This window comes from Dipodomys merriami, unplaced genomic scaffold (genome assembly GCF_024711535.1).
Source record: "Dipodomys merriami isolate MVZ:Mamm:240054 unplaced genomic scaffold, mDipMer1.0.p SCAF_6, whole genome shotgun sequence".
In the NCBI taxonomy this organism is placed as follows: domain Eukaryota; kingdom Metazoa; phylum Chordata; class Mammalia; order Rodentia; family Heteromyidae; genus Dipodomys; species Dipodomys merriami.
The window spans coordinates 57,600,015-57,624,598 of NW_027206179.1; the positions used below are offsets into that span (position 1 = coordinate 57,600,015).

General features: G+C 41.2%; 1 protein-coding gene and 1 non-coding gene across 3 annotated transcripts in view; both read left to right on the forward strand.

The window, feature by feature from the left end:
- Smad9 (SMAD family member 9) overlaps positions 1–16,778 on the forward strand; it is a 67,587-nt gene extending 50,809 nt beyond the window's left edge. For both annotated transcript variants that reach the window (XM_070002949.1, XM_070002950.1), the window contains exons 5-6: positions 4,111–4,367; positions 9,769–16,778. In XM_070002949.1, coding sequence (XP_069859050.1) covers positions 4,111–4,367; positions 9,769–9,912 — 401 coding nt within the window. In that variant the 3' untranslated portion in view covers positions 9,913–16,778. The remainder of the gene's footprint in view (positions 1–4,110; positions 4,368–9,768) is intronic.
- Positions 26–132, forward strand: LOC138814408 (U6 spliceosomal RNA). Its single transcript, XR_011367987.1, has one exon. It is a non-coding gene; the product is annotated as a U6 spliceosomal RNA (small nuclear RNA).
- Positions 16,779–24,584: the final 7,806 nt, after the last annotated feature.

Consider the following 24,584-nt stretch of genomic DNA (forward strand, 5'->3'; position numbering starts at 1 on the left):
TAATCTTCACCTTAAGAGCATTCAAGTGATTGCTTCGGCAGTACATTTACTAAAATTGGAAGGATGCAGAGAAGATTAGCACGGCCCCTGCGCAAGGATGACATGCAAATTCGTGAAGCTTTCCCTATTTTTTTGTATATACATTTTTCTGATTTGGGGAGGGGAAGAGAAAAAAGAAAATGCTTAAATAGGGATACAGGTTGACCCCTTGTAACAGTGAAATGTAAGACACTATGTATAGTGGCGGGGGGGGGGGGGGGGGAGGGGAGGAGTTGGAGAGGTAGGGAGGAAGGGATGGTAGGGAAAAACAAAGGAGGGGTAAACGATGCTCTATAGGAAATACACTTATTACCCTACTCATTTAACTATAAGTCCTCTGTACAGTATCTTTACAATAAGAAATATATATTAAAAGCTAAAAAAAGAAAAAATAAAGACACAAGTTTTTTAAACAAACAAAAAAAATTCAAAATACATTATGACATATATTCTGGATCATTTCCACAAACACTTCCTAACTACAGTTAGTTACATTTATAATCATGTTGACATCTAGTGCTAGAGAATTTTTTTCCCTATTAAAACTTGAACATCTTCATTTTATCTGACCCAGCCCTTAGCTCTAAATTTATGTTGCATCTCAAACCTACACATTGGGAGAGAAGGAATCAGTGAATTAAACTTGGAAGAAAAGCATGAGAGTGGGATTCTTCAGCATCCTTTTGAATGTTGATCTCAGAAATGTTCAGGTAAAATGATAGAAACTACATTTACTTGGGTGGTTTTCTATGACTATCTGAGCCCATGTACTACTACTGAGCCAAGTAAAAAAATATGACTTAAATTCTAATAGTGGATGATATGCCTCTTAAATAGATCTCTTTGAAGTATTTACTATTTATATGTGTTTATTCTGTTTTGACTTATTCCTCTAATGTTGTATGTCAGGCCTGGGGCTTGAACTCAGGCACTGTCTCTGAGCTTTATTATTTTTTATTTTTACCACTTGAGCCACAACTCTATTTCCAGCTTTTGGGTAGTTTATTAGAGATAAGAAGCTCACAGGTTTTCCTGCCTGGGCCAGCCTCCTTAGATCTCAGCCTCCTGAGTAGCTAGGATTACAGTGTGAGCCACCAGCACCCAGCCTAGAATGTTTTTCATTCCTTTGCCTCTCAGAGTGTTGGGATTACAGTCATGTACTACCACATCTGGCTCTTTGAAGCATCTATGAAGAGAAATATTTAACACTGTCCAAAAAGAAATATACTCATTACCTGACTTATGTAACTGTAATCCCGCTATACAGCGCTTTTACTATAGAGTTTAAAAAGAATAGAAATATTTACAATTGTTAACAACATAAAGTTGAAACTTCACTTATTGTGGGAGTGGGCTTAGTCAATGCCCTGAAGTAACATTTTCATGACATTAACAAAATTTTGTTTGTATATGTACATGATGGATTGTATATTTTTTTGTACAATATACTAATTTTGCTTCTAATATTAGGAAACCTTATTTGGGATAGTGCCTGTGTGGTAGAGAGCAATGGGAAGAATGATAGATGAAAACCTACTGAATGGTTCTGGGGAAGGATTGTATATGGGCAGCATTTCTTTCTCTTTTTTTGATGCCAGTCTTCGGCTTGAACTCAGGTCCTGGCCGTGGTCCCTGAACTTTGTTGCTTAAAGCTACACTTTATTCTTGAAAAGTTTTTTTAATCTTCACCTTAAGAGCATTCAAGTGATTGCTTCGGCAGTACATATACTAAAATTGGAAGGATGCAGAGAAGTGCCCTACCACTTGAGCCACAGCTTCACTTCTGGCTTTTTGGTTGCTTAATTGGAGATAAGAGTCATATGCACTCTTTCCTACCTGGACTGGCTTTGAACCTCCAAAGTAGCTAGGATTACTGGCCTGAGCCACCAGTGCAAGGCTTAGGGAAGGCTTTTTTTTTAAATTGTGAAAATACCATACAGAGGGGTTACAATTACATGGGCAAGATAATGAGTACATTTCTTATCAAGCATTGTTGCTTCCTCCTTTGTTTCCCCTTCCCATCCCTACCCATTCTTCTCCCCTCCCCTCCCCCCCACCAAAGTTGTAAAGTTCATGTTTCGACATAACAGCTTGTACATCTCATTGTTGCAATGGGTCCACCTGTATCCCTATTTAAACGATTTGTTTTTTCCCTTCCCCTCCACAAATTATACCGACATCAAATACAGTTAAAGCAGGGGTATACCATGGGGGAGGGAACATACAAAACAACAAAGAAATAATCTTATAAATGTGTTAGAAACAATCACATGAAAGAAAAAAAAACATTTGAATACAAATCTTAGGGTTCATTTCCCTAACATCATCTTATCTGACCTTTTCTGCTTGACTCAGACATATACTAGATATTGCAAATAAGGGAAACCATAGGACCTATGTTTCTTTGGGCCTGGCTTACTTTACTTAATATAATTTTTTCAAGTCTTTCCATTTCCTAACAAATGGGGCGGTATCATTCTTTCTGATGGAGGCATAGAATTCCATTGTGTATATCTACCACATTTTCTCGATCCATTCATCTACTGAGGGGCATCTGGGTTGGTTCTATATCTTAGCTATGGTAAATAATGCTGTAATAAACATAGTTGCGCTGGTAGCTTTAGTGTGGTCTTGTTTGTGATCATTTGGGTAAATGCCCAAAAGTGGGATTGCTGGGTCATAGGGGAGCTCTATGTGGAGTCTTTTGAGGAACCTCCATACTGCTTTCCAAAGTGGTTGAATAAGTTTACACTCCCACCAACAATGCAGTAAAGTTCCCTTCTGTCTACCTCCCCTCCAGCATCTGTTGTTATATTTCTTGATTATAGCCATTCTAACTGGGGTGAGGTGATATCTCAATGTTGTTTTGATTTGCATTGCTTTTTTTTTTTTTGTTGGTCATGGGGCTTGAACTCTGGGCCTGGGTGCTATCCCTCAGCTCTTCAGCTCAAGGCGAGCACTCTACCACTTGAGCTACAGCACCACTTCTGGTTTTCTGGTGGTTTATTGGAGATAGGAGTCTCATGGTCTTTCCTGCCTGGGCTGGCTTTGAACCGCAATCCTAAGATCTCAGCCTCCTGAGTAGCTAGGATTACAGGTGTGAGCCACCAGCGCCCCACAAGATTTGCATTTCTTTTATGGCTAGAGAGGTTGAGCATTTCTTCATGTTTCTATTGGCCATCCTCCTTTCCTCTTCAGAGAAGTTTCTCTTTAAGTCTTTAGCCCACTTATTTATTGGGCAGTTGTTTCTTTGAGGATTTGTTGTTGGGGGATTTAATTTTTTGAGTTCCAGGTATATTTTAGATATGAGACCCTTGTCTGTTGTATGGCTAGTGAAGATCTTCTCCAAATCTGTGGGCTTTCTATTGATCTTGCTAGCTATGTCCTTTGCCATGCAGAAGCTCTGCAATTTCATGCAATCCAATTTGTCCAGCATTTCTTTGATTTGTTGTGTTTCTGGGTCTCTATTACAAAAATTTTGGCCTGTGCCAAGGAAACCTAGGGTTTCTCCTATTCTATCCTGTAATGTTTTCAGAGTGTTTGCTTTGACTACGAGGTCTTTGATCCATTTGGAGTTGATTCTGGTGCAGGGTGATATAGAAGGATCTAGCTTTAGTTTTCTACAACTAGTTAACCAATTTTGCCAGCTAGGGAAGGCTTTTATACTGAGATATGAACTCAATGCCATAAGCAAGAGCTCAGCTTTTTTTCAGTCATGATTGTTACTCTGCTACTTGAGCCACCTCCATTTCTGGCTTTTTTTTCTTTTCTGCTGCTTCTTTGAAGATAAGGAATCTTATGGATTTACCTGCCAGGGCTGGCTCTGAACCTCTGACTCACAGGTCTCAGCCTCCTGAGTAGCTAGGATTATAAGCATGAGCTATAAGCACTGGGCTGTTGGCAACATTTTTGAATGGATTCATGGACAACCCTAAGAATATAATGGAAGAGAATGGGATTTGGCCCACACAGTTCACACACCTCTGATGGGTGATTGACAGCTCTGGAGGTGGGAAGAGTCCTGAGAAGGGAGCGGTGTCTGCAGGAAGGCTGATGTTTTTGCATTCGCAGGTGTGCACTTGTACTACGTTGGGGGAGAGGTGTATGCCGAGTGCGTGAGTGACAGCAGCATCTTCGTGCAGAGCCGGAATTGCAACTATCAGCATGGCTTCCACCCAGCCACGGTGTGCAAGATCCCCAGTGGGTGCAGCCTCAAGGTCTTCAACAACCAACTCTTTGCACAATTGCTCGCCCAGTCCGTTCATCACGGCTTTGAAGTCGTTTATGAGTTAACTAAGATGTGCACCATCCGGATGAGTTTTGTTAAGGTAAGGAAGGCACACTTGCTTTCAGATCATAAGGCAGTAAATGAAAAACACAACAAAAGACAAAGACGCTCTTGGTTGATGTGGTAGTTATATGGCTAATTCAAGCAGATGACATTTTTTTTTAAAAATCAATCCTATTAGCAGTGTGTCGGCATTCCTCAATGAACACAAACTGCCTTGCTTAGCAATTACGTGTGAAAATTTTGTATGTTTTTGCCAGTGCTGGGGCTTGAACTCAGAGCCTGAGCACTATCCCTTAGCTTTTTCACTCAGGGTTGGTGCTCCACCAATTAAGCCACAGCTCCACTTTCAGCTTTTTGGTAGTTAACTGGAGGTAAGAGTTTCCTGGACTTTTCTGCCAGGGCTGGTTTTATACTGTAATCTTCATATCTCTTCCTCCTAAGAAGCTATCATTACAGGCATGAGCCACTAGTTCCTGGCTTGTGTGAGAATTCTTACTTTTGGAAGAAAACCAAGTAAAAGTAGCTATCAGGTTTGTTTCGCTTTTTTTTTTTTTTTGGTCGTTTGTGGGGCTTGAACTGGGCCTGGGCGCTATCCCTCAGCTCTTCAGCTCTAGGCTAGTGCTCTACCACTTGAGCTACAGTGCTACTTCCAGTTTTCTGGCGGTTTATTGGAGATAAGAGTTTCATGGACTTTCCTGCCTGTGCTGGCTTCAAACTGTGATCCTCAGATGGCAGCCTCCTGTGTAGCTAGGATTGCAGGTGTGAGCACTGTATTTTTTTAAATACAGAAAGGAAAATCACAATAATAATAATAATTTTATAGGATTAAATTCTGGGAGATTTCTCTATTCCTTAAATTGCCAAACACTATTGTCACCCAGGAAATATAGGTATGAATTTAGTAAATTTGCCTGCATTAAATCAGATCCTTGTCTCACTCTTAGAAAACATTAAGGATGGGTGCTGGTGGCTCATGCTTGACATTCTATCTAGTTGAGATGCTAAGATGGGGATGATCATGGTTCAAGGCCAGCCCAGGCAAAAAGTTCAAAAGAGCACATTTCATCCAATAGCTGGATACACCTGCATACACCTACTATCCATGCCAGCTATGTAAGACAGAGATTATGTTCCAGGATTATCTGAGTACATAGGTTAGCAAGGGCTCATCTTAACATTTGAAAAAGCTGAAAGTTGAGGCCTGAGCTGTCATTGCTGCTCCAGAGGGAAGGAGGATTATGGTTCAAGGTGACCTATCAAAAGGCAAGATCCTATCTCAAAATAAACTGAGGCATAGCTCAAGTGATAATGTTTACCTAGCAAATGTAAATCCCTGAGTCCAAACTCCAGTGCCAAAAAGAAAGAAAGAAAAAGAAAAAAGAAACATCCAAGCAAATGGCAAACTGAGAAGATAAATGTATAGTTTAGATACAAAAGGGAACTGGTTGTAATACAAGACAATATAAATTAAATGCTGACAGTGGTTCTACCCAATTGGGGTAGAACCATGGAGGTGATTAATTGAGGTGATTGAGAAAATAATGTATATTCTTGTTATAGGTATTTCTAGTTAAATAGTATTAAGGGTAAGGAAATGAGTGGAAAGGAAAAGCAACTAGGTTTGCCCATTCAATTTAAAGGCTTCAACTTATGCCAAATACTTGAAAGTTGTCAAGTTTCAAAATAGGAGTGTGTTTGGGGCTGGGAAGGTGGCTCAGTGGTAGAACGCTTGCCTTGCATGCTCGAGGTCCTGGGTTTGATTCCTCAGCACCACATAAGCAAAAAGAAAAAAGCCGGAAGTGGTGCTGTGGCTCAAGTGGTAGAGCGCTAGCCTTGAGCTGAAGAGCTGAGGGACAGCGCCCAGGCCCAGAGTTCAGGCCCCACGACCGCCCCCCCCCAAAAAAAGGAATGTGTTTATCAAACTATGTACAGTGTCATGCACCATCTAAGAAAGGAGGCTTACCAAAAGGTTGTGTGTGTGTGTATGTGTGTGTGTGTGTGTGCGTGCGCGTGCGCGCGCACGCACACGGACGTGCGTGTTGAAGTACTGGAATTTGGACTCAGGGCTTCCTGCTTGCTAGGTAGGCATGCTATTGCTTGAACCACACTTAGGGCTTTTTGCCTTAGTAATTTTTGAGATAGAATCTCAAGAAGAGTTCTGTTTATACTTTCCACATAGCTGAGATGAGTACATGCTACTCATTAGTTGAAATAGATTTTTCCTACCATCTTCCTAGGCTATGATTCTTCTGACCTCTGTCTCCTAAGTAGCTGGGATCCCAGGCTTGAGCCACTACAGCTAGCCTAATTATTATTATTATTAATGTATTGGAATTGGAATAATATTGTATTATATTGGCTTCACACATGCTAGGAAAATGCCTTACCACTGAGCTCCATCCTAACCTTCCAAATCAATTTTACTATTTTTATCAGCCCTTTAAATGTTACTATGACAAATGAGCAGGACACCAGTGGCAGCTCATGCGGGTAATCTTAGCTGCTCAGGAGATTAAGATCTAAGGATTGCAATTTGAAATCAGCCTGGGCAGGAAAGTTTGAGAGATTCTTATCTCCAATTAACAATTAACCCCCACCCCCCCAAAAAAAACCTGGAAGTGGAGAAGTGGCCCAAGTGGTGGGGTGCTATGCTTGAACCAAAAAGCTCAGGGACAGTGGCTCAGCCCTGAATTAAAGCCCCAGAACTCTCCTATCCCCCCACCCCCAAGTTACTGTGACAAATGGTTGTCTTACTTTCCTATCCTTGTTATATGTAAGTTATGATTTTAGTAATTATTTTGAAGAGAATCATTGCATGTAGTTTTTAAGATGGCTTCTTGCAACCATTTCTCTTTTACAATGACAAAGCAGCTCTAGTCATTCAATGTTTTAATCGTATTTTGCATTGGAAAGCAATTATGTCCCTGGAACCCTTTCAGATGCAATGCTGCTTCCAGCCAGCAGAGGGCGGGAAGTTGCCATTAATGAATAATCACTGGAATTTTAGTTACTTTCTCCAGATCCCTGTTTTAAAATGTGGCTGAAATAGCTACATTGCATAGGTAGTCACTTCACTGTAACACAAGCTCACATAGAAATAGGATTTACCTGAGATCAACTAGATGTATTCTTCAGATATGCACCATTTAAATTTATAATGCTATATATATAGTTCATAGAAAATAGGAAAAAATTTCATAATCTTACAAATATGAAGTAATTTTAAAATTTTCTTTCTTTTTTCTTATTGTGGTCCAAGACTGGGACTTGAACTCAATGCTTGAAACTTTCATTCACTGGCTAGCGCTCTACCAGCTGAGCCATGCCTCCAACCCCAAGATTTAAAAAAATTTTTGTGGTGATGGGAATCCAACCCAGGCCTTTTATCTGTGCTAGACAAGCACTCTACTTAGCTGTGTCCCTAGCCATAATTTCATTAAAAATATAAATAACTCTAAGTGATTAGTTTAAATACTACAGATGACTGAACTCCAGATGATAATTGGGAGGAGATGAACCAGATCATCTAAAGGTGTCTTTAAGCTCTGATTTTTCCTGGTAGTGATCACTCACTCAACAAATATTGAAGCAGAACCTGTCATGCACCAAGCCAGGAGCTGCTGCAGGCACTGGCATCCACAGTGATTACCCACAAATCCCTGCCCTCGTGAAATGGAAATGCTGGTCGACAAGCTGTAAACAACACCCTTGACAAAAGGTCAGGAGGAATGAGATTATGTTGAGCTGGAGTGCTGGGACTAGAGGAGGCTCGGAGGGAGCGGTGCCTGTCAGCAGAGTTGAGGGAGACGATGGAGTCAGTCATGGAACTCTCTGGAAGAAGAACAGTAGAGGCTGAGAAAAGACCAATCTGGAAAGCCTTATGGCAAGAGATGCCTGGCACTTTGGAGCAACAAGAAAACGAGTGGGGGGTGGAGGCCTAAGGAGGGGGATCATGTGATCAGAGCCACCTTCCTACGCCCCCTGACGGCTCTACAGGAACATGAGCCATGGAGTTTCTTGGCCTGGCTTGTGTTTTAGAGGACCACATTGGCTGCTGTGTACAGAAAGATGGGAAGCAGTGAAGGTGGAAAGGAGACCAGGAGAGGTGGCGGTCGCTCCCACCAGCAGAGCAATGCAAGAGCAGCCAGAAGGGAAGGATCCCAAGCAGAAAGGCAGATTGGATGCAGGTGTGAGGAAAAGAAAGTTAGAAAGATGAAATTAGTCACCTTCAACGAAGAGAAGAATCAGGTGGGTCTGGCTTGCAGGTACTATTAACAGCTCACGTCGGGGGGCCAGGTGTGATGGTATATGCCTGTAACCCCAGCTATTCTGGAAATGGAAGCAGGAGAAACATCATTTGAGGCCATCCCAGGCAAAAGCATAAGGTCCTACTTGAAAAAAAAAATAAACTAAAAAGCACATGGACTGGGGAGAATGGCTCACGTGGCATAGCACCTGTCTAACAAGCTCAAGGCCCTGAGTTCCGAGCTTTGAGATGTCTGTCACACACTGAAATGAAGATGAGTAAACAGTTGTTAGATGCCCGACTCTGGGGAGAGAGGTTGGTGCTGGAAAGGTAAATGTGAACTACCCACAGGTGAATGCTCTTGAACTCCATGGGTCTGGATGGGATCACCGTGGCTTTGCTTTTACAGAGAGGACAAGGGATCTAGCAATGAACCCCAGGACACTTCAACAACACTTCAATCCCAGGAAAAGAAAGGCAGCCAGCAAAGGAAACTGAAAAAGGCCAACTAATGAAGCAGTAGCAGGGCCAAATTCTAAAAAATGCCTAAATGGTGGAGGTGCTTAGTTGGGAAGACATATAACTATTGATCCTTGGGGAAAAGGGAGGTGGCTGAGTAAGCAAGTGTGGTGGAAATTTTTGTGTCTGTCTGTCTGTCTGTCTGTCCCTCTCTATCCACCCATCCATCTCCTCTCCTGTGAATAGCTATACATGAGAAACAAGCGAGCTAGAGAGAGAAGAGTTCCATGCTCTGATAAGCCAAAAGCCCCTCTATTCTGTCTTCATAACTTGCAGAACTAATGTGTGAGGAGTAAAAGTTCAGTATAGATCAGTAGCTCCAGCACAGAACAGGTGGACGAACATAAGGTTGAGTGTCTTCCTTTGTAGCAAGAGAAGAACATGCTCATAACCCCCTGTGATGAAGCCAGAGCCCCAGACCGTGTCCAGGCAGAGATCTAGCTGTGAATCTAGAGGCTGGTACTAGGGTAGACTCCTCTGAGACTTCTGGTTAATGCAAAAGGCCTCTTATACTTCCAAGGGAGTGGAGTCCACATCTCCCCCCAGGTATCAGGAGCTTTCTAGGAGTGTGGGCTCGTCATCCCCTATTGGCTGCCTGGGACCCTCTAGCTCCCGAAGTGCTGGTGGCTGGGGTAAAGTGACCCACTGACTGGTCTCTGTTCTTGCTTTCCAGGGTTGGGGAGCAGAATATCATCGTCAGGATGTCACGAGCACCCCCTGCTGGATTGAGATTCATCTTCATGGACCACTGCAGTGGCTGGACAAGGTTCTGACTCAGATGGGCTCTCCACATAATCCCATTTCTTCCGTGTCTTAACAGTCTTGCCATAAGCTACATTTCTATAGAGTAGATGCTATGTCAGGTAGTAGCTTATTTCAGATATGCAGCCTAAGTGACCGTTGCTAAAGACAGATGGAAAGATGTGTAAAGGTACTGTTCCTTTTGTTTTGTTTTGTGCTACCTAGTTAGCCTGGGGCTAGTACACTTGGAAAGCTAGGATTTCTGGGCCTGTGATTTAAAGAGACAGCAGCTGCTTTTGTGGGAGAAACACAGAAAAGGCAATGGTGTCAAGGTGGTGTGAAGGGTGTTGGTAGGGTCCAAGGTGGTCTGAGGAGTGTAAAGCATGTTGTATGCATAGCATAGCAGAACACCTCTACCAGTAACTTAGAACAAATCCGCTTCTAGAGTGGACAAAGCCATCAAACCCAAGCAGTGGAAACAATCTCACTTTTAGTGCTACCGGCAAGCAAAGAGTCAAGCTTAGAGAATGAACAATGAGATAATTAGCCACAGATGATTGTAGCTTATTCCTGAAGTTAATTTTATTTCTGTGCTGATATCAATGGTACATTTTTAACAGATTTATAACTGTGATTGGAAAAGAAAGAAACTGTGAAGCTAAAAGAGTCATGTGGCTTCAATCTACCATTGGGGAGGGGGAGGGGTGGGGAAAAATGAATCTAATAGGGGAAACCAATAGGAAAAATAGCATGATAGGAGTTGTAATCTCAAATGATATGGTAAGTCTTAGCATGCAGATCAAGAACACCTAGGGAGGCTCCTGCTTTCCCCATTGGAAATCAGGTTCTGTGTCTGTTATTCAGGCCAGAGCATCCTGCAGGCTGTGGAGTCTGCACAGGGCTTTGACATCATGCCAATCCTATGAAGACAAGAAGCAGGGAGCATATTATGCTAGACAAAGGTCACACTGTTGCTCACATCCCCTCACACTCCTGCAGCCAAGTGTCCAGGTTGGTGTACCCTTGCTATGCCTTCCTGCCTGTTGACAACTATTGACTATTTACAGATGGTTGAAACAATAGTTAAAGCCTTTGAGAAAACTCACACATCATTGGATCAAGTTTCTGAATTACTGCCAGGTGTCAGTAGCTAATATCTGTAATCCTAGCTGTACTTAGGAGGCTGAGATCTAAGGCTCTTGATTGGAAGCTAGCTCGAGCAGGCAAGTCTGTGAGACTCTATAATCTCTAGTTAACCAGCAAAAAGTAGAAGCAGAGGTGTGGCTCAACTGGTAGAGTACCAGCCTGAAGTGAAAAAGCTAAGGGACAGTACTCAGGCCCTGAGTTCAAGCCCCCAGTACCAATACACATCACACACACACACACACACACACACACACACACACACACACACACACACACACACACACACACACACACCACACGAAGGAATATAGGCAAATAATAAAGGGAAATGTTTCACATTTTTAGGTACTTGCCACTCACTAAACACCACTTTGCTTAGGAAATGTTTGATACTGAATTAAAAGTATATAATTTCAGATGGCAGTTATGCTTGTAAGCCAAGAGGTTTCTTCATTTATATGCTCTCTAGTGTTAATACACATGTGATTGCTTCTTATTAAATTGTATTCAGGATAGAAATGATCCTGTGAAGAGAGGAATGAGCTGCTACTGTCACCTCTTACAGTGACTAGTTGTCTAATAGAAACTTCCATATAAATCTCTGTATACACATAGGATAGAAAATAACTGCAATTCACATTGAAACTAGGCAGCCCCCTTAGTATTTAGAAAAGCCCACAGTCCATTGGTTCATTCACCCATGCTAGTCACCTGTGTGCAAGTGACCATGCCGAGTACTTGTAGGGCCAAGTGTAAGGGAGTGATAGTCCCAGCCTGCTGAGGAGCTGAGAGTCTCATAATAAATCCATTTGTATGGATGCTTCCCTATAAATAAACCATGAAAACTTGCTTCTGCTTGAAAAATGTAGCTGATTTTTTTCATTATCTCTTAATTCTGAAATTTTATTTCCTTTGAGTAATGGGTTCTTTGGATAAATGCTACTTTTCTTCTGTTTTGAAGGTTTCTTTTTCCTCATCTTTGCTTCTCTGTTGTTTAAATAATTTTCCCAGACAATTTGTGAATATGAGTATTTCACATCAGCACCATTTCATGGGAGATTTTCAAGCAAACACAGTGTTTGCTTAAGGGATCAGACATAGCTTTCTTCATCTCTCTACAAGCTATAAATGCATCCTCTGCTCTTAGGCCTTTATAGAATTCATCAAAAGGAGTAGCTTATAAACAATATTAAAAAAAGCAAAACCAAACCAAAAACGCTTGGATTTCCCTGCAACTTTAGGGAACCAGAGCAATACACTGCATGCACCTGAATTATTTCTGCAAAAATAAATGAATGCGATGGGAACACATCTCCAACCATGGGCAACCAAACCCTACTGTAGCAGGCACACAACTTAGAACTGGTGAGAAATAAATCCTATGGTCATTGTAACTTGGTCATTTTCTAAGTTTTTTTCTTTTTTTTTTTGCTGCAAAGGTTATAGTGTAGTAATTGATCTGAGACTTCTAAATGTACTAATTTTGTGTTCATCCCATGAGGCAGAGAAGCTAAATAAGACACCGATTAGTGTTCTCTTACAGAAAAAGGAGCAGAGTAGCAGGCACAGTCTTTCAATTTATCAGCACTATAAAAGATCCAAATTATCCTAGGCCAGGATGGCAGAGAACCTCAGCTTTGTGGCCTGCCCACAAGATCCGACACATTCATTTTGCTCTTCATACCAGGGTTTTGTTTGTTTGTTTTGTAAAAACTAAGATGTGGACAGTTTGTTTTAGCAAGATGATGTGTTAATGGCTGCCAGTGTTTCAGAACCAGAAAGATGTGAATATTTTTTTAAACAATATACTTTAGGTTCTATTTTTATATTTTATTATTACTATTTTATGGTACTGAGATGGGTTTTTTGTTTGTTTTGCTTTGTTTTGGTGTCAGTACTTTGGCTTGAACTCAGGGCCAAGGAGTCGTCCCCTAGCTTTTTTGCTCAAGGCTGATGCTCTACTACTTGTACCACAGTTTCACTTCAGGCATTTTGCTGGCTAATTGGCCATAAGAGTCTCATGGAGTTTCCTGCCCAATGGCTCCTGTGATCCTCAGATCTCAGAATCCTGAGTAGCTGGAATTACAGACATGGCCACTGTTGCTCAGTTTGTGGTCCTGAAGGTTGAACAGCAGGCCTTGAGCTTGCCAAGGTGGAGCTCAACTACTGGAGCCACAGTTCTGGCCCTGTTTTCAATGCCTGCAGCCGTGACTTTTGCAATAAGGTCTCCCAACATTTTCTGGACACATTGGCTTCACACAAAAATCCTTCTTCTCTCAACATCCTGGGTAGGTAGGGTTGGGGGCATGAACCAATGGCTCCCAGCTTTCTTTAATTTTTTAAATGTAATAAAATCAGGAAAAGTTGGCCAGTTAGCAAGCATTTAGAATCTCCTTTTTATTGTCTTTGGGGATATGGGAAGAAGAAAACAATAGCAATGAAAGCATTTTATAAATATCATTTATTTTGAGCTTCTGCCTAACTTTGAATATATTCCAAATATTTGGTGCATATATATATATTTAATAAGCAAAATAGAACAGGCACTCCAAATTGTTTAACCTGCTATGATTTACAGCTGAACTGTACAACAAGATTAGGTAATCCTGTCATATCTTAAAGAATGAATGTAAAACAGGTCAACCAAAAAACTAAACAGTCTCTTTGAATGAGGCATTGCTTTTGGTTCTAACAATCTTGGCTTCAATCATCCTTCATATGCACTCATGTACTGTCCTCTGATTGGTCATAATAAAGAATACTCTACCAATATGTCTTGCCTTGTTTTTACTATAAACTTCATAGATGGATTCACAGCATATAGGTTTGTGAGTCCCTTAGACAATCTGTGTGTGTGTGTGTGTGTGTGTGTGTGTGCGTGCGTGCGTGCACATGTGCACATGTGTGTGCTTGGATGTGTGTGCTTGTGCAGTACACATACATGCCAGTCATGGGTCTTAAACTCAGAGCACTGTCCCTGAGCCTTTTCATTCAAGGCTAGCATTCTACCACTTGAGCCTCAGCTCCACTTCTGGCCTTTGATAGTTAATTGGAGATAAGAATTTCACAGACTTTCCTGTCTGGGCTGGCTTTGAACCATAATCCTCAGATCTCCTAAGTAGCTAGGGTTACAGACATGAGCCACTAGCACCCACCTCCTAAGACAATCTTAAACTTAGTAAATCCTCTTAGTAAATAGGATGTGTGTGTGTGTGTGTGTGTGTGTGTGTGTGTGTGTGTGCGCGCGCTCGAGCACATGCACATCAGTGCGCATATGTGCTGTACTGGGGCTAGAACTCAAGGACTTGCACTCTTGCTTGAGCCACACCTCTACTTCCAGCTTTTTGGTGGTTAACTGGAGATAAGATTCTCATGGATTTGGGCTGGGAAGGTGGTAGAGGGCTTGCCTTGCATGCATGAGGCCCTAGGTTCGATTTCTCAACACCACATAAGCAGGAAAAGCTGACAGTGGCTCTGTGGCTCGAGTGGTAGAGCACTAGCCTTGAGCTGAAGAGCTGAGGGACAGTACCCAGGCCCAGAGTTCATGAAGGCCCCACGACCAAAAAAAAAAGAATCTCATGGATTTTTTTTTTCTCTGTCTGGGCTGGTTTCAAACTGTGGTCATCAGATTTCAGCTTCCTGAGTAGCTAGAACTACAGATCTGGGACACCAGTGCCCAGCTGAAAATAGGATTGTGAAAACACCATGCTACAGAAGAATTTGATGATGCTTTTGAATTAAGCATCTTGGATCAAGTAGCATTATGGATAGAATTTTGAAGATACTCTGCAGAAATGTTCAAGACAATGTACAGAGGCTTCCTCTACTTGCCATGGAGTCACATTCCAACAAGACCCTTCTGAGATGAAATAATCCTACATAAAATTCCTTGAGTGCATCTATCCTACTGAGTAGCAAGGCACTCGGGAGAGCATGTGTTGTTTTCTCTGGCGATCTCATGGCTTGCTGCCTCTGCCCCAAGCTGTCACAATGCAGTTCTGCATATTGCTAGCCAGGGAAAAGCAGCAAAATCCAAAATTTGAAGGGTAGTTCCTACAGAATGCATATCACAGTTACTACACCCTAAAGTTGAAAACTCATCTAATCGAACCACCATAAGGACTTGCATATATAGAATTGTTTTCTATATAGTAACAAATATTAAATGACTTGCAGAATATAGGAAAGAATGATCTGTGTTATCATTGTGAACATCTCTCTATATATATATTCTCTATTGTCCTGAGTAGCTAGCATTACAGGTGTGAGCCACTGGTGCCTGGCCAGTGTTGTAAGCATTACTCAGGAGGCTGAGATCCAGAGGATCTTTATGCCCAGGCAGAAAAGTCCATGAGACTCCATCCCAAAATTGCCAGCAATCAAGATGCAGTGTAGTAATAAACTGACATGTTCAATTGTAACCTTTTTGTACAACTATTTGAAGATAATTTAGAATAAAAACAGCAAAAAGCCAGGTTGGAGATATGGCTCAAGAAGTAGAGTGCAAACTGAGCAAGCAAACAGCAAGTGTGAGATGCTGGGTTCAAACCTAATATTTGTAAAATTTTCTAGAAATCTAACCTCTTTATTGACTTAGACTCTATCTGTATCTGTCTGTCTGTCTGCCTGCCTGCTTGCCTGTTTGTCTATCTGTCATCCATCTGTCATAGTGCTGGGACAGAACACAGGACTTTGTACCTGTAGGTAAATGCTCTGCCATTGAGGTGTATCCTTAGACCTCATTTCCCCCCCCTAAAACAGCAAAAAGCAATAGAATCCTTTGTTCAAAAGAAATATTTCTGAACATAAAAATGTTTGAAAGACAAGCTATACAGATTCTGATACCAGCATAAAACCTCTGGTTTAAACTTAAGATTCTGCGCTAGATACCATGTTGAAAATGAACTCCACTACTTGTGGATGGGGACAGAAGGGGGAAACTGGGAGAGAAATGTACTCATTACCTGACTTATGAAACAGTAACCCCTCTGTACATCACCTTCATAATAACAAGTTAAAAAAATTAAAAAAGCCCTGAGTATCTGGGAGAATGAGGTCGTAGCTCAGTGATAGAGCACTTGTCTACATGTGCCAAGTACTCCAGCACCAAAAGCAAGGGAAGGAAAGAAAACAATAGTAAAATAAAGTCTCTGGAGAGAGCAGTAATAGCTTGTTTATCCCTGGGTCTACACTAACTTGCATTTAAAATTACATCATTGCGATAGACATAAAATACATATTGCCATCTTCCAGAGGAGTAATTCCATTCATCAGCCTAGAAACCTCCCCATGTTCACTCAGCAGATGGTTCTGTCGCACCAGCAGGATTGACATACAATGACAGGGAAGCTTTGGCCATTAAGGGAGGGAAATAAGCAAACCAGACACATCAATTTGCTGACTTGTAAGAGGCTTCTGGGGACCATGGCGAGACATTTTCATCAGTTCCAGGCCGGACACCAGGGAAAGCTCTGGAGCTCATCAGCTCTCATCCCCCTCAGCCCTCAGCTCTCAGCCCTTCCTAAGCCAGGTTAGGTGCCTATTCTCTGTGCTCCCAAAACAGTTGTGCCTGTGAGTGCTCATGGCAGCAGCAAGCCACAGCTCATAGTCAATTACAGACAATTACAGGATCACCAACTGACACTCTGCACTGGATTGTGTTGCTAAGTAATGATGTTCTGTAGGGTTAGGTGTATTCAATGTATTTTTGACTTCAGATGTTTTCAAGTTACAATGCGTTTATAATGGGATGTAATCCCACTGTAAATTAGGGACATCTGTATATGAAAATGATTATAATGCAATGTTTAAAATGTAGTTGTATATCTAATAAAATGTTTTGTTTAAAATCAGTGTGTGTGTGTGTGTGTGTGTGTGTGTAATGGGGCTTGAACTTGAGGCCTGGGTTCTGTCCCTCAGCTTTTTCACTCAGCAGTAGAGTTCTACCATTTAAGCCACACATCTACTTCTGACTGTTTCTGGTGGCTAACTAGAGATAAGACTCACAGATTTTCCTGCTCAGGCTGGCTTCAAAATGATCCTTAGATCTCAATCTCCTGAGTAGCTACAATTACTGACACAAGGCAAATCATTTGCTTATTATATGCTATGAAAAAAGTTAAATTGAATTTTTTCTTTTTTCTTTTTCTTTTTTTTTTTTTTTGTTAGTCATGAGTCTTGAACTCTGGGTCTGGGCACTGTCTCTCAGCTCTTCAGCTCAAGGTGAACACTGTACGACTTGAGTCACACAGTGCCACTTCCGGTTTTCTGGTGGTTTATTGGAGATAAGACTTTCCTGCCTGGGTTGGCTTTGAACCATTATCCTCAGATCTCAGCCTCCTGAGTAAACTAGGATTATAGGTGTGAGCCATTGGCACCCAGCCCTGACTGAATTTTTTCTGAGGGAGATTCTGAAATTATAAATTCCTATAAAATGGGTTTTCAAACAAAAGATGACAAAGCTATTTGTGTCTCCTAATCCAGCATACCTCTATATGCTGGGTGCCAGTGGCTCATGTCTGCATTCCCAGTTACTCAGAAGGCTGAGATCTGAGCATCATACATAGCTCAAAGCTAGCCTGGACAGGAAAGTCTATGAGGCTCTCAACTCCAATTATCTAATCCCCAAAAAGCTGTTAGTGGAGCTGTGGCTCAAGTAGGAGAGCACCAGTCTTTTTTCCCCCTGAAAATAAAGTTTTATTTTCCATGTTGTTGACAGATCCAGTTAAGTGTGATCAGTTCTTCTGTATGTGTAATAATTTGTCAGAATAAGTTTTCCCACAATATTCTTTTCCATCAACTCTGAAAATCCTAACCTAACAACATAACCAAATAAAACTCTTGAAACTCACCTCTTAGAATCTCGAAGTTTGGCAAGTCTCTCCTGTAACATTTATTGTATTATAAATGGCTAAAGGGCAATTTATATTTATGCTTGTGTGTTTCATTTTTGTAGATGAGTTTTGTATGATTTTTTTTTTGTCGGTCATGGGGCCTGAACTCTGGGCCTGGGTGCTGTCTCTCAGCACTTCAGCTCAAGGTTAGGGCTCTACCACTTGAGCCACAGTGCCACTTCTGGCCTTTTTTTTTTTTTTAATGTGCTGAGGAATCAAACTCAGGACCTCATGCATGCAAGGCAAGCACTCTACCACTGAGCCACCTTCCCAGCCCCAATTTATATTTTAAAAGGTGACTAATTAAACAGCTAAATTCAGGAAATTAATGTTTTAGGATGCACTTTGTAGAGCACCAGTCTTGAGCAGAAAAGCTAAAGGACAGTGCTCAGGCCTTGAGTTCAAGTTCCAATACTGGAAATCAGTCAATCAATCAATCAATCAATCAATTGCTTTGGGGAATGAGAGGCTTCCTCAACCCTAGGAAGGGGAGAAAAGAACTAAAAAGAGTGGAAAGAACTGTGATGAGAAAATGAGGGAAGTGTGACACTGTTCAAAAGAAACGTACTCATTATCTGACATGTAACTGCTACCCCTCTGTACATACAATAAACTTAAAAAAGAACTGCGGCGAAATAGAATAATCCACTGGCAGTACATTATGGAAATGTATGATGGCTTAGAGTAAGGGAAAAAAGTAGACATGGGCAGGAGGTTCGAGGTAGGGAAAGGTTCTAAACAGATGTCTGGTGGTAGATTCTGAAATCAACAATAAAAAAAAAAATCCAAAGCAATTCTACTAGGTAAAAAGCAAATGTCACTAATCACAATGGAATTCTCTTCCATCTCCCCTGAATCATACTGGAGGCAAACCATAGGCTGCATTGGAAAATCTTTCTGGAAAACCTTTCAGAATTGGGAGTCATCTCACTACTTATAAACTTTATAGCTCAGAGCTGGCTAGGTTTAGAGAGCTTTGGTAAGGAGCAGAGTGTACACTTTGGGGTGCCAGAGGAGGAGGAGGGGAGTAACTCCAGTGTTGCAAGTACTGGAGAGGAGATGGGCGCAGTGGCTGTGAAGGCCCAGTCGGCTGAGCCGTCCACATTCTCCCCATCGTCATCTTGCGGGGTGGGATGGGAGGAAGGCCCGGGTGGAGACCTCCCCGAACCGCTGTCCGCGGCCTTGGCGGTGCTCTCCGGTGCCCCACGCGAGTGGTGGGCTGGTGCCCTCCTACCCTCCCCTCGCTGTCCGGCCGTCCACGTTGATGTGCGCGCCCAGGCTGCCCACCAGGTGCTGGCTCCAGGCTTCGTTGGGATTATCGTCTCCTGTTTCGTGGAGGATAAAAACACGATTACTGGCCATAGCTTAAGCCTGCTTTCAATCCGCCCGTGCCCCGAGGAGCTCAGAGTATGAGAGAGTCCATGTTCTGACTCATATGGAACCTCTTGCCTCGAATCGCTGATGCTCCTGCCCAAGACCCTGCGGGAGGAAGAACCGGCCTCCTCTAAGAGGAAGTGCCTTCTTCCTGATCAGGTCTCAGTAACCAGGACCTGCAATCTCTGTTTATGTGGATCATGTGTGTGGTCAAGTGTCTGTTGTCAGCGATCAGAGTCGAGCAAAACCAAGAGTTTTTGCAGGAGTTGACCCAAGAGAAGAAAGAGCTTATGGAAAAACTTTCTTCTCTAAAATAAAAAAAGTTGGTACCCAATATGCAATTACCATTTGGAGGACGCATTTTCAAAGACTTCCCAAAAAAGCCAGAAGTCATCGGAATTGTATCGGCAGTAACGTGGAACTAGAAGGAAAAAAGATGCACACAAAGAGCCTGAAGCAATTGGTATCCACAGGTCAAAGCTCCAAATCTTCAACCTAAATTTTACATCTCTATAAAAGTTCTCAGAATTTATCATGGATTTAAGTACAAGATGTAAAATTGTAAAAAAAAAAAAATTAGGAAAAGATCCTGGGGAAATTATTTTCAATGTTTTTTGGACTTCAAAAGCACAGTGTATAAGAAGAAAAACTTGGTATTTGACTTCATCAAAGTCAAAATGTTTTGTTCTGCAAAAACAATTTTAAACACAAGCTACATATTTAGAAATTATTCGCGAACAGTGTAGTGTCTCATCAGCATGGAAAACAGCATGTTGAAAACTTTCTAATTAAGCTTTAATTAGAAAATGTGCAAGAATTTAATAGGTATGTCACTGAAAAGAAAATATGAATAGCAAGTGAGGACTGAAAAGATGCTGCACTTCATAAGTCATAGGGAATTCAAATTAAAACCACAAAGAAATACGGCTTAACACATTTATCAGAATGGTTAATGGGAAGATAATGAAAATACCAAGTATTATTGAGGATTCACAATGGTTTCTCATCTATTGATGATAGTAATGTAAAATAGTATATCTACACTAGAGAAGAGTTTGGAAATATCTCTATGAAGTTAAACATGGTTACCCTGAAACCCAGCAGTTGCACTTCTGAACATTACACCAGACAAATGTAAACCAGTTTTGGTACTAAAAATCTGTACAGCTTCATGGCATTTTTATTTGTAGAAGTCCTAAACTGGAAACAAACCAGATGTCTTGTAATGGGTAAATGGCTAAACAAATCAGCATTCTCATGGACGGCTGCTCTGTGTGGAAAAGGAAGAGACTCTTAATAAATACAACTTAGAGAGACCTTGGGGGTATTTTGGTGAGTTTAACAAAAAAAGTCTCAAAGGTTATATACTGTGTGATCACATTTGTATAACTAAAATGTCAAAGTTAAATGAACAAAATTAGTGGTTGCTAGGTAGAGTGACTAGGTAGGGTGCAGCATTTGTAAGACACAAGGAGTTCATTTGTGCAGATGGGATTGTCTTGTATCTTGATTGTAGTGTTGAGGATGTGAATCTATACCTATGCTATGACTGTATAGGTCTTTATAAGCCTGTAATCTACTTAGTATTATATTGGTACTATCTTGGTTAAGGGTATGTAGAGTTCTGTAATGTTTTTGGAACTTTCTATAGGTTTATATTGAAAAAAGTTTTAAGTAAATATTTTTTTTAAAACCCAGCAAAACTCCTGTGTATTAATTCCCTTGCAGTGTTGCTTGTCTAATAACCATTTAATTTATGATAAGATGGGTACCTTGACTGTAGGATTTTCTCTTGTCCCCATTAGTCCCATTCTCATAGTATGATATGAATCAGAACTGTTATAGGTATTTCAAGTTTGAAATACCTGGCAATTGATATTTGGTGTTTGGTGGTGTTTTGTTTGGTGGATTGTTGGGCTTGAACCCTGGACCTGGACATTGGTCCCTGAACTTTTTCACTCAAGGCTGGCTCTCTACCATTTTGTACCGCAACTCCAGTTCTGGTTTTCTGGTGGTTAATTGGAGATGAATTTCATGGTGACTTTTCTGCCTGGGTGTGGCTTGGAACTGTGATCCTCAGCTCCCAGTGTCCTGAGTAGCTAGGATTACAGGCGTGAGCCACTGAAAACCTGACAGGTGGTGTTGTTCTTTGGCACAATTTTGAGATGTCGTAAATCATTTTTGGGTGTTGTAGTAATGTTTATTAAATATGAAGTTCCTGTAGCACAATAACTGTATGTTCCTAGGAATGAGTGGTATATAATAGCCAGCAACCATAATAGCTAATATCCCACATGGCCCCCTTTATCACTTTTGAGCAAATTATTTTTTGTTTATAGAATAGTCTACCAATGAATAAATATATAAACTGTTATGTCTGTGTCATTGTTTACTCCTGCCCACTTTGAGTTTTTGAGAGAGAGTGTCATTATGCAGCTCAGGCTGGCCACAAATGAGTTCCTGCTGTCACTAACTCATGCTGGTGATTATACATGTGCATCACAATGCCTGCCTATTTTTATGGGAGAAATGCATCTCAATATAATGGCTAATATTTTTCAGGAAAAAGGTTTTGCTTCTATTTTTCCTCTTTCCCTTTATAGCTTACTTGTTTGGGGAGGGAGGCATACTGGGGATGAATTCAAGGCCTTATATTTGTTATGTAGGAGCTCTACCACCTGAGCCATGCCCATGTAGTTTTTTTGCTGGTTGTGGGGCTTGAACTTTGGGCCTTGGCACTGTCCCTCAGCTCTTCAGCTGCAGGCAAGCGCTCTACCACTTTACACATGGTGCCACATCCAGCTTTTCTGTTCACATGGTGCTGAGGAATCCAACACAGGGCCTCATGCACTCTACCACTGAGCCACATTCCCAGTCCCTGTAGTTTATTTTTTAAGAATTTAATTTTTATTGTTTGGTGCCAGTTCTGGTGCCTGAACTCTGTGCCTGGGCCCTGTCCTTAAATGTCTTTTGCTCAAGGCTTGAGCCACAGCTTTTTGGTAGCTTGTTGTAGATAAAAGTCTCATGGACTTTTCTGCTTGTGTTGGCTTGGAATTATGATCCTGAGATCTCAGTCTCCTGAGCAGTTAGGATTATAGGTGTGAACCATTGGCACCCAGCTATATTTTTGTTTTTTAAATACTGTTAGGAGCTGGACAACAGTATCTAACACCTGTATCCTAGATACTCAGGAGGCTTAAACCTTAGGATTACTGTTTGAAGCTGGCTTGGACAGGAAAAAAAATCTATTGAGACTCTTATCTCCAGTTAACCACCGAAAGGTCAAGAGGGGAACTGTAGGTCAGGTAGGTTGTAGAGCATCAGCCTTAAGCCAAAAAAGTGAAGGGACAGTGTCCAGGCCCTGAGTTCAAGCCACAATAATAGCACAAAAAAACTCCAAACAAACCAAAAGAAATAAAACTACTAACTATAGGAAGGCTTACTAGAAGAAAAGGTGAATAAATGCCAGTAGGGGTTTGTTGTTTGTTCTTGATGCTGGGGACCAAACACCACTTAATATACTTAATGCACTTAAATCCCACTTACTACAACATGAAACATAGTCTTTGGGATCTGGAAAGAAGTATGTGAGCAGATATTTTTTCTGAATTGGTATTCTATATAGTGTATATATTCTCTCTCTATATTATATATATATATATATGTATATATATATATATATATATATATATATATATATACACAGTATGTTTATGAATCTTGAACTGATGTGGAAGGGATATCTAGAACAGAAGATTTGTCATTTTGGCAGGCATGTTGCATGTGGATTTCTGTTTTACTGGTGAAGGAGGGAGGCTGGCCAGAAGTGTATGTGAGAGCTATGCTGCTCCATCTCTTAGACTTACTGTTGCTTGGCATGCCTTCACATCCTACCTTCTCTGTTATTCTTTTCTGTAAGTTTGCTGGTAGACATCTTATTCTTCCCAGTATGTGTTTTGCCAATGGCTTCACCTCTTCATGTGAAGTCCTTTTCCACCCTTCTAGTAGACTCATGAACTCATCTTTAACACTCATATTCCTCTACAGAATTTCTAGAGGTACCTGGTTCTTTACTTTTTTATTTCCTTTTGTTGCTTGCATGCTAGGTAAGTACTCTACTACTGAGCTACACTCCTAGCTCTATTTTTTCTATTGTTTTTTTTTCTGTCCTTTTCATACTTCTTTTAACATTAGCCCTCCTGCAGGCTGCTCTTCTTTTATTTTTTTGTTGTAAAAGCTTGTACAGTATTCTTGTCTCATCTTAAGAAATTTGCTTGTCAGTAATATTTTGTCAAATTACTGGAAATATTTTTCATTTTTTCCTTTTTTTTCCCCACATCTGATTAATCAACAAACTCTTAGTCATCTTACATTTTCAATATAGCAATAAGTGATATTCTGCAATATGGTATCTTTAGACAGTTTCATCATTGTAGGAACATCAGAATGTACTTAACATAAGCTAATACTACTGTGATCTCACTGGGTCATATAACCTTAGGGGAGACCACCCTCGTGTCATTCACCCAAGCAGTATTATGTGGCACAGACTGTATGTCTAGATTCCTCCATGTCTCACCTCTTCTCAAGCTGCCCTTGCTCCATGCCTCTGTAATTGCTACCTTGTTGATTGGTGCATCTCTTGACAGGCTTTCCTACAGGCTTTCCTCAGTAGGGCCAAAGAGATTCCCTGCTTTAGACCTGTTCCTGCTGCCTGGATTACAAACATAACTAAGAGCGCTTCTGTTGGCCTACAGGTGTCTTTCCTGTCACATTCATCTCTTTTCAGGCCAAGCAGCTTCCTGACTCAGGACTTTGACAATATCCTTTACTTCCATTTGGAACATGGCTTGGCTGACCTCCTTTACCTTACCTCCCTTACTCAGATGTCACCTTCAGTACCGTCATCCCTGATCACTGTTGGTTATACACTGTACTGCCTCCTCTTCAGTGTATGCCTGTACTATCTTCTTCTCTGCTTCATTTTTTCTTTTGTTCATTGATATTTGTCTTCACAAAGACAAGCATCATCTGTTCATTTCATCAACTCAGGACAGAGTACGTCCTCAGGATCTGTGGTTCCCTGAATGTACTTTACTTGCACCTGTGTTCACCGTGAGCCTCTTGGTCTGACTGGGGTGATGGAGGATGGAGGAAGGTCACTGAAACATCAGCTTTTTAAAAAAATTTTCCAGCCATACATGTCTCTGGAGTATAGGAGATAACTTCACACTGGGAGTGCTCATGGATTTCAAGGCAGGAGAGGCCAAGCTTCCCAGGAAAAATATGTTAAATAACTGGCCTTATTTCACATACAGTTCAAACTTAACAATGA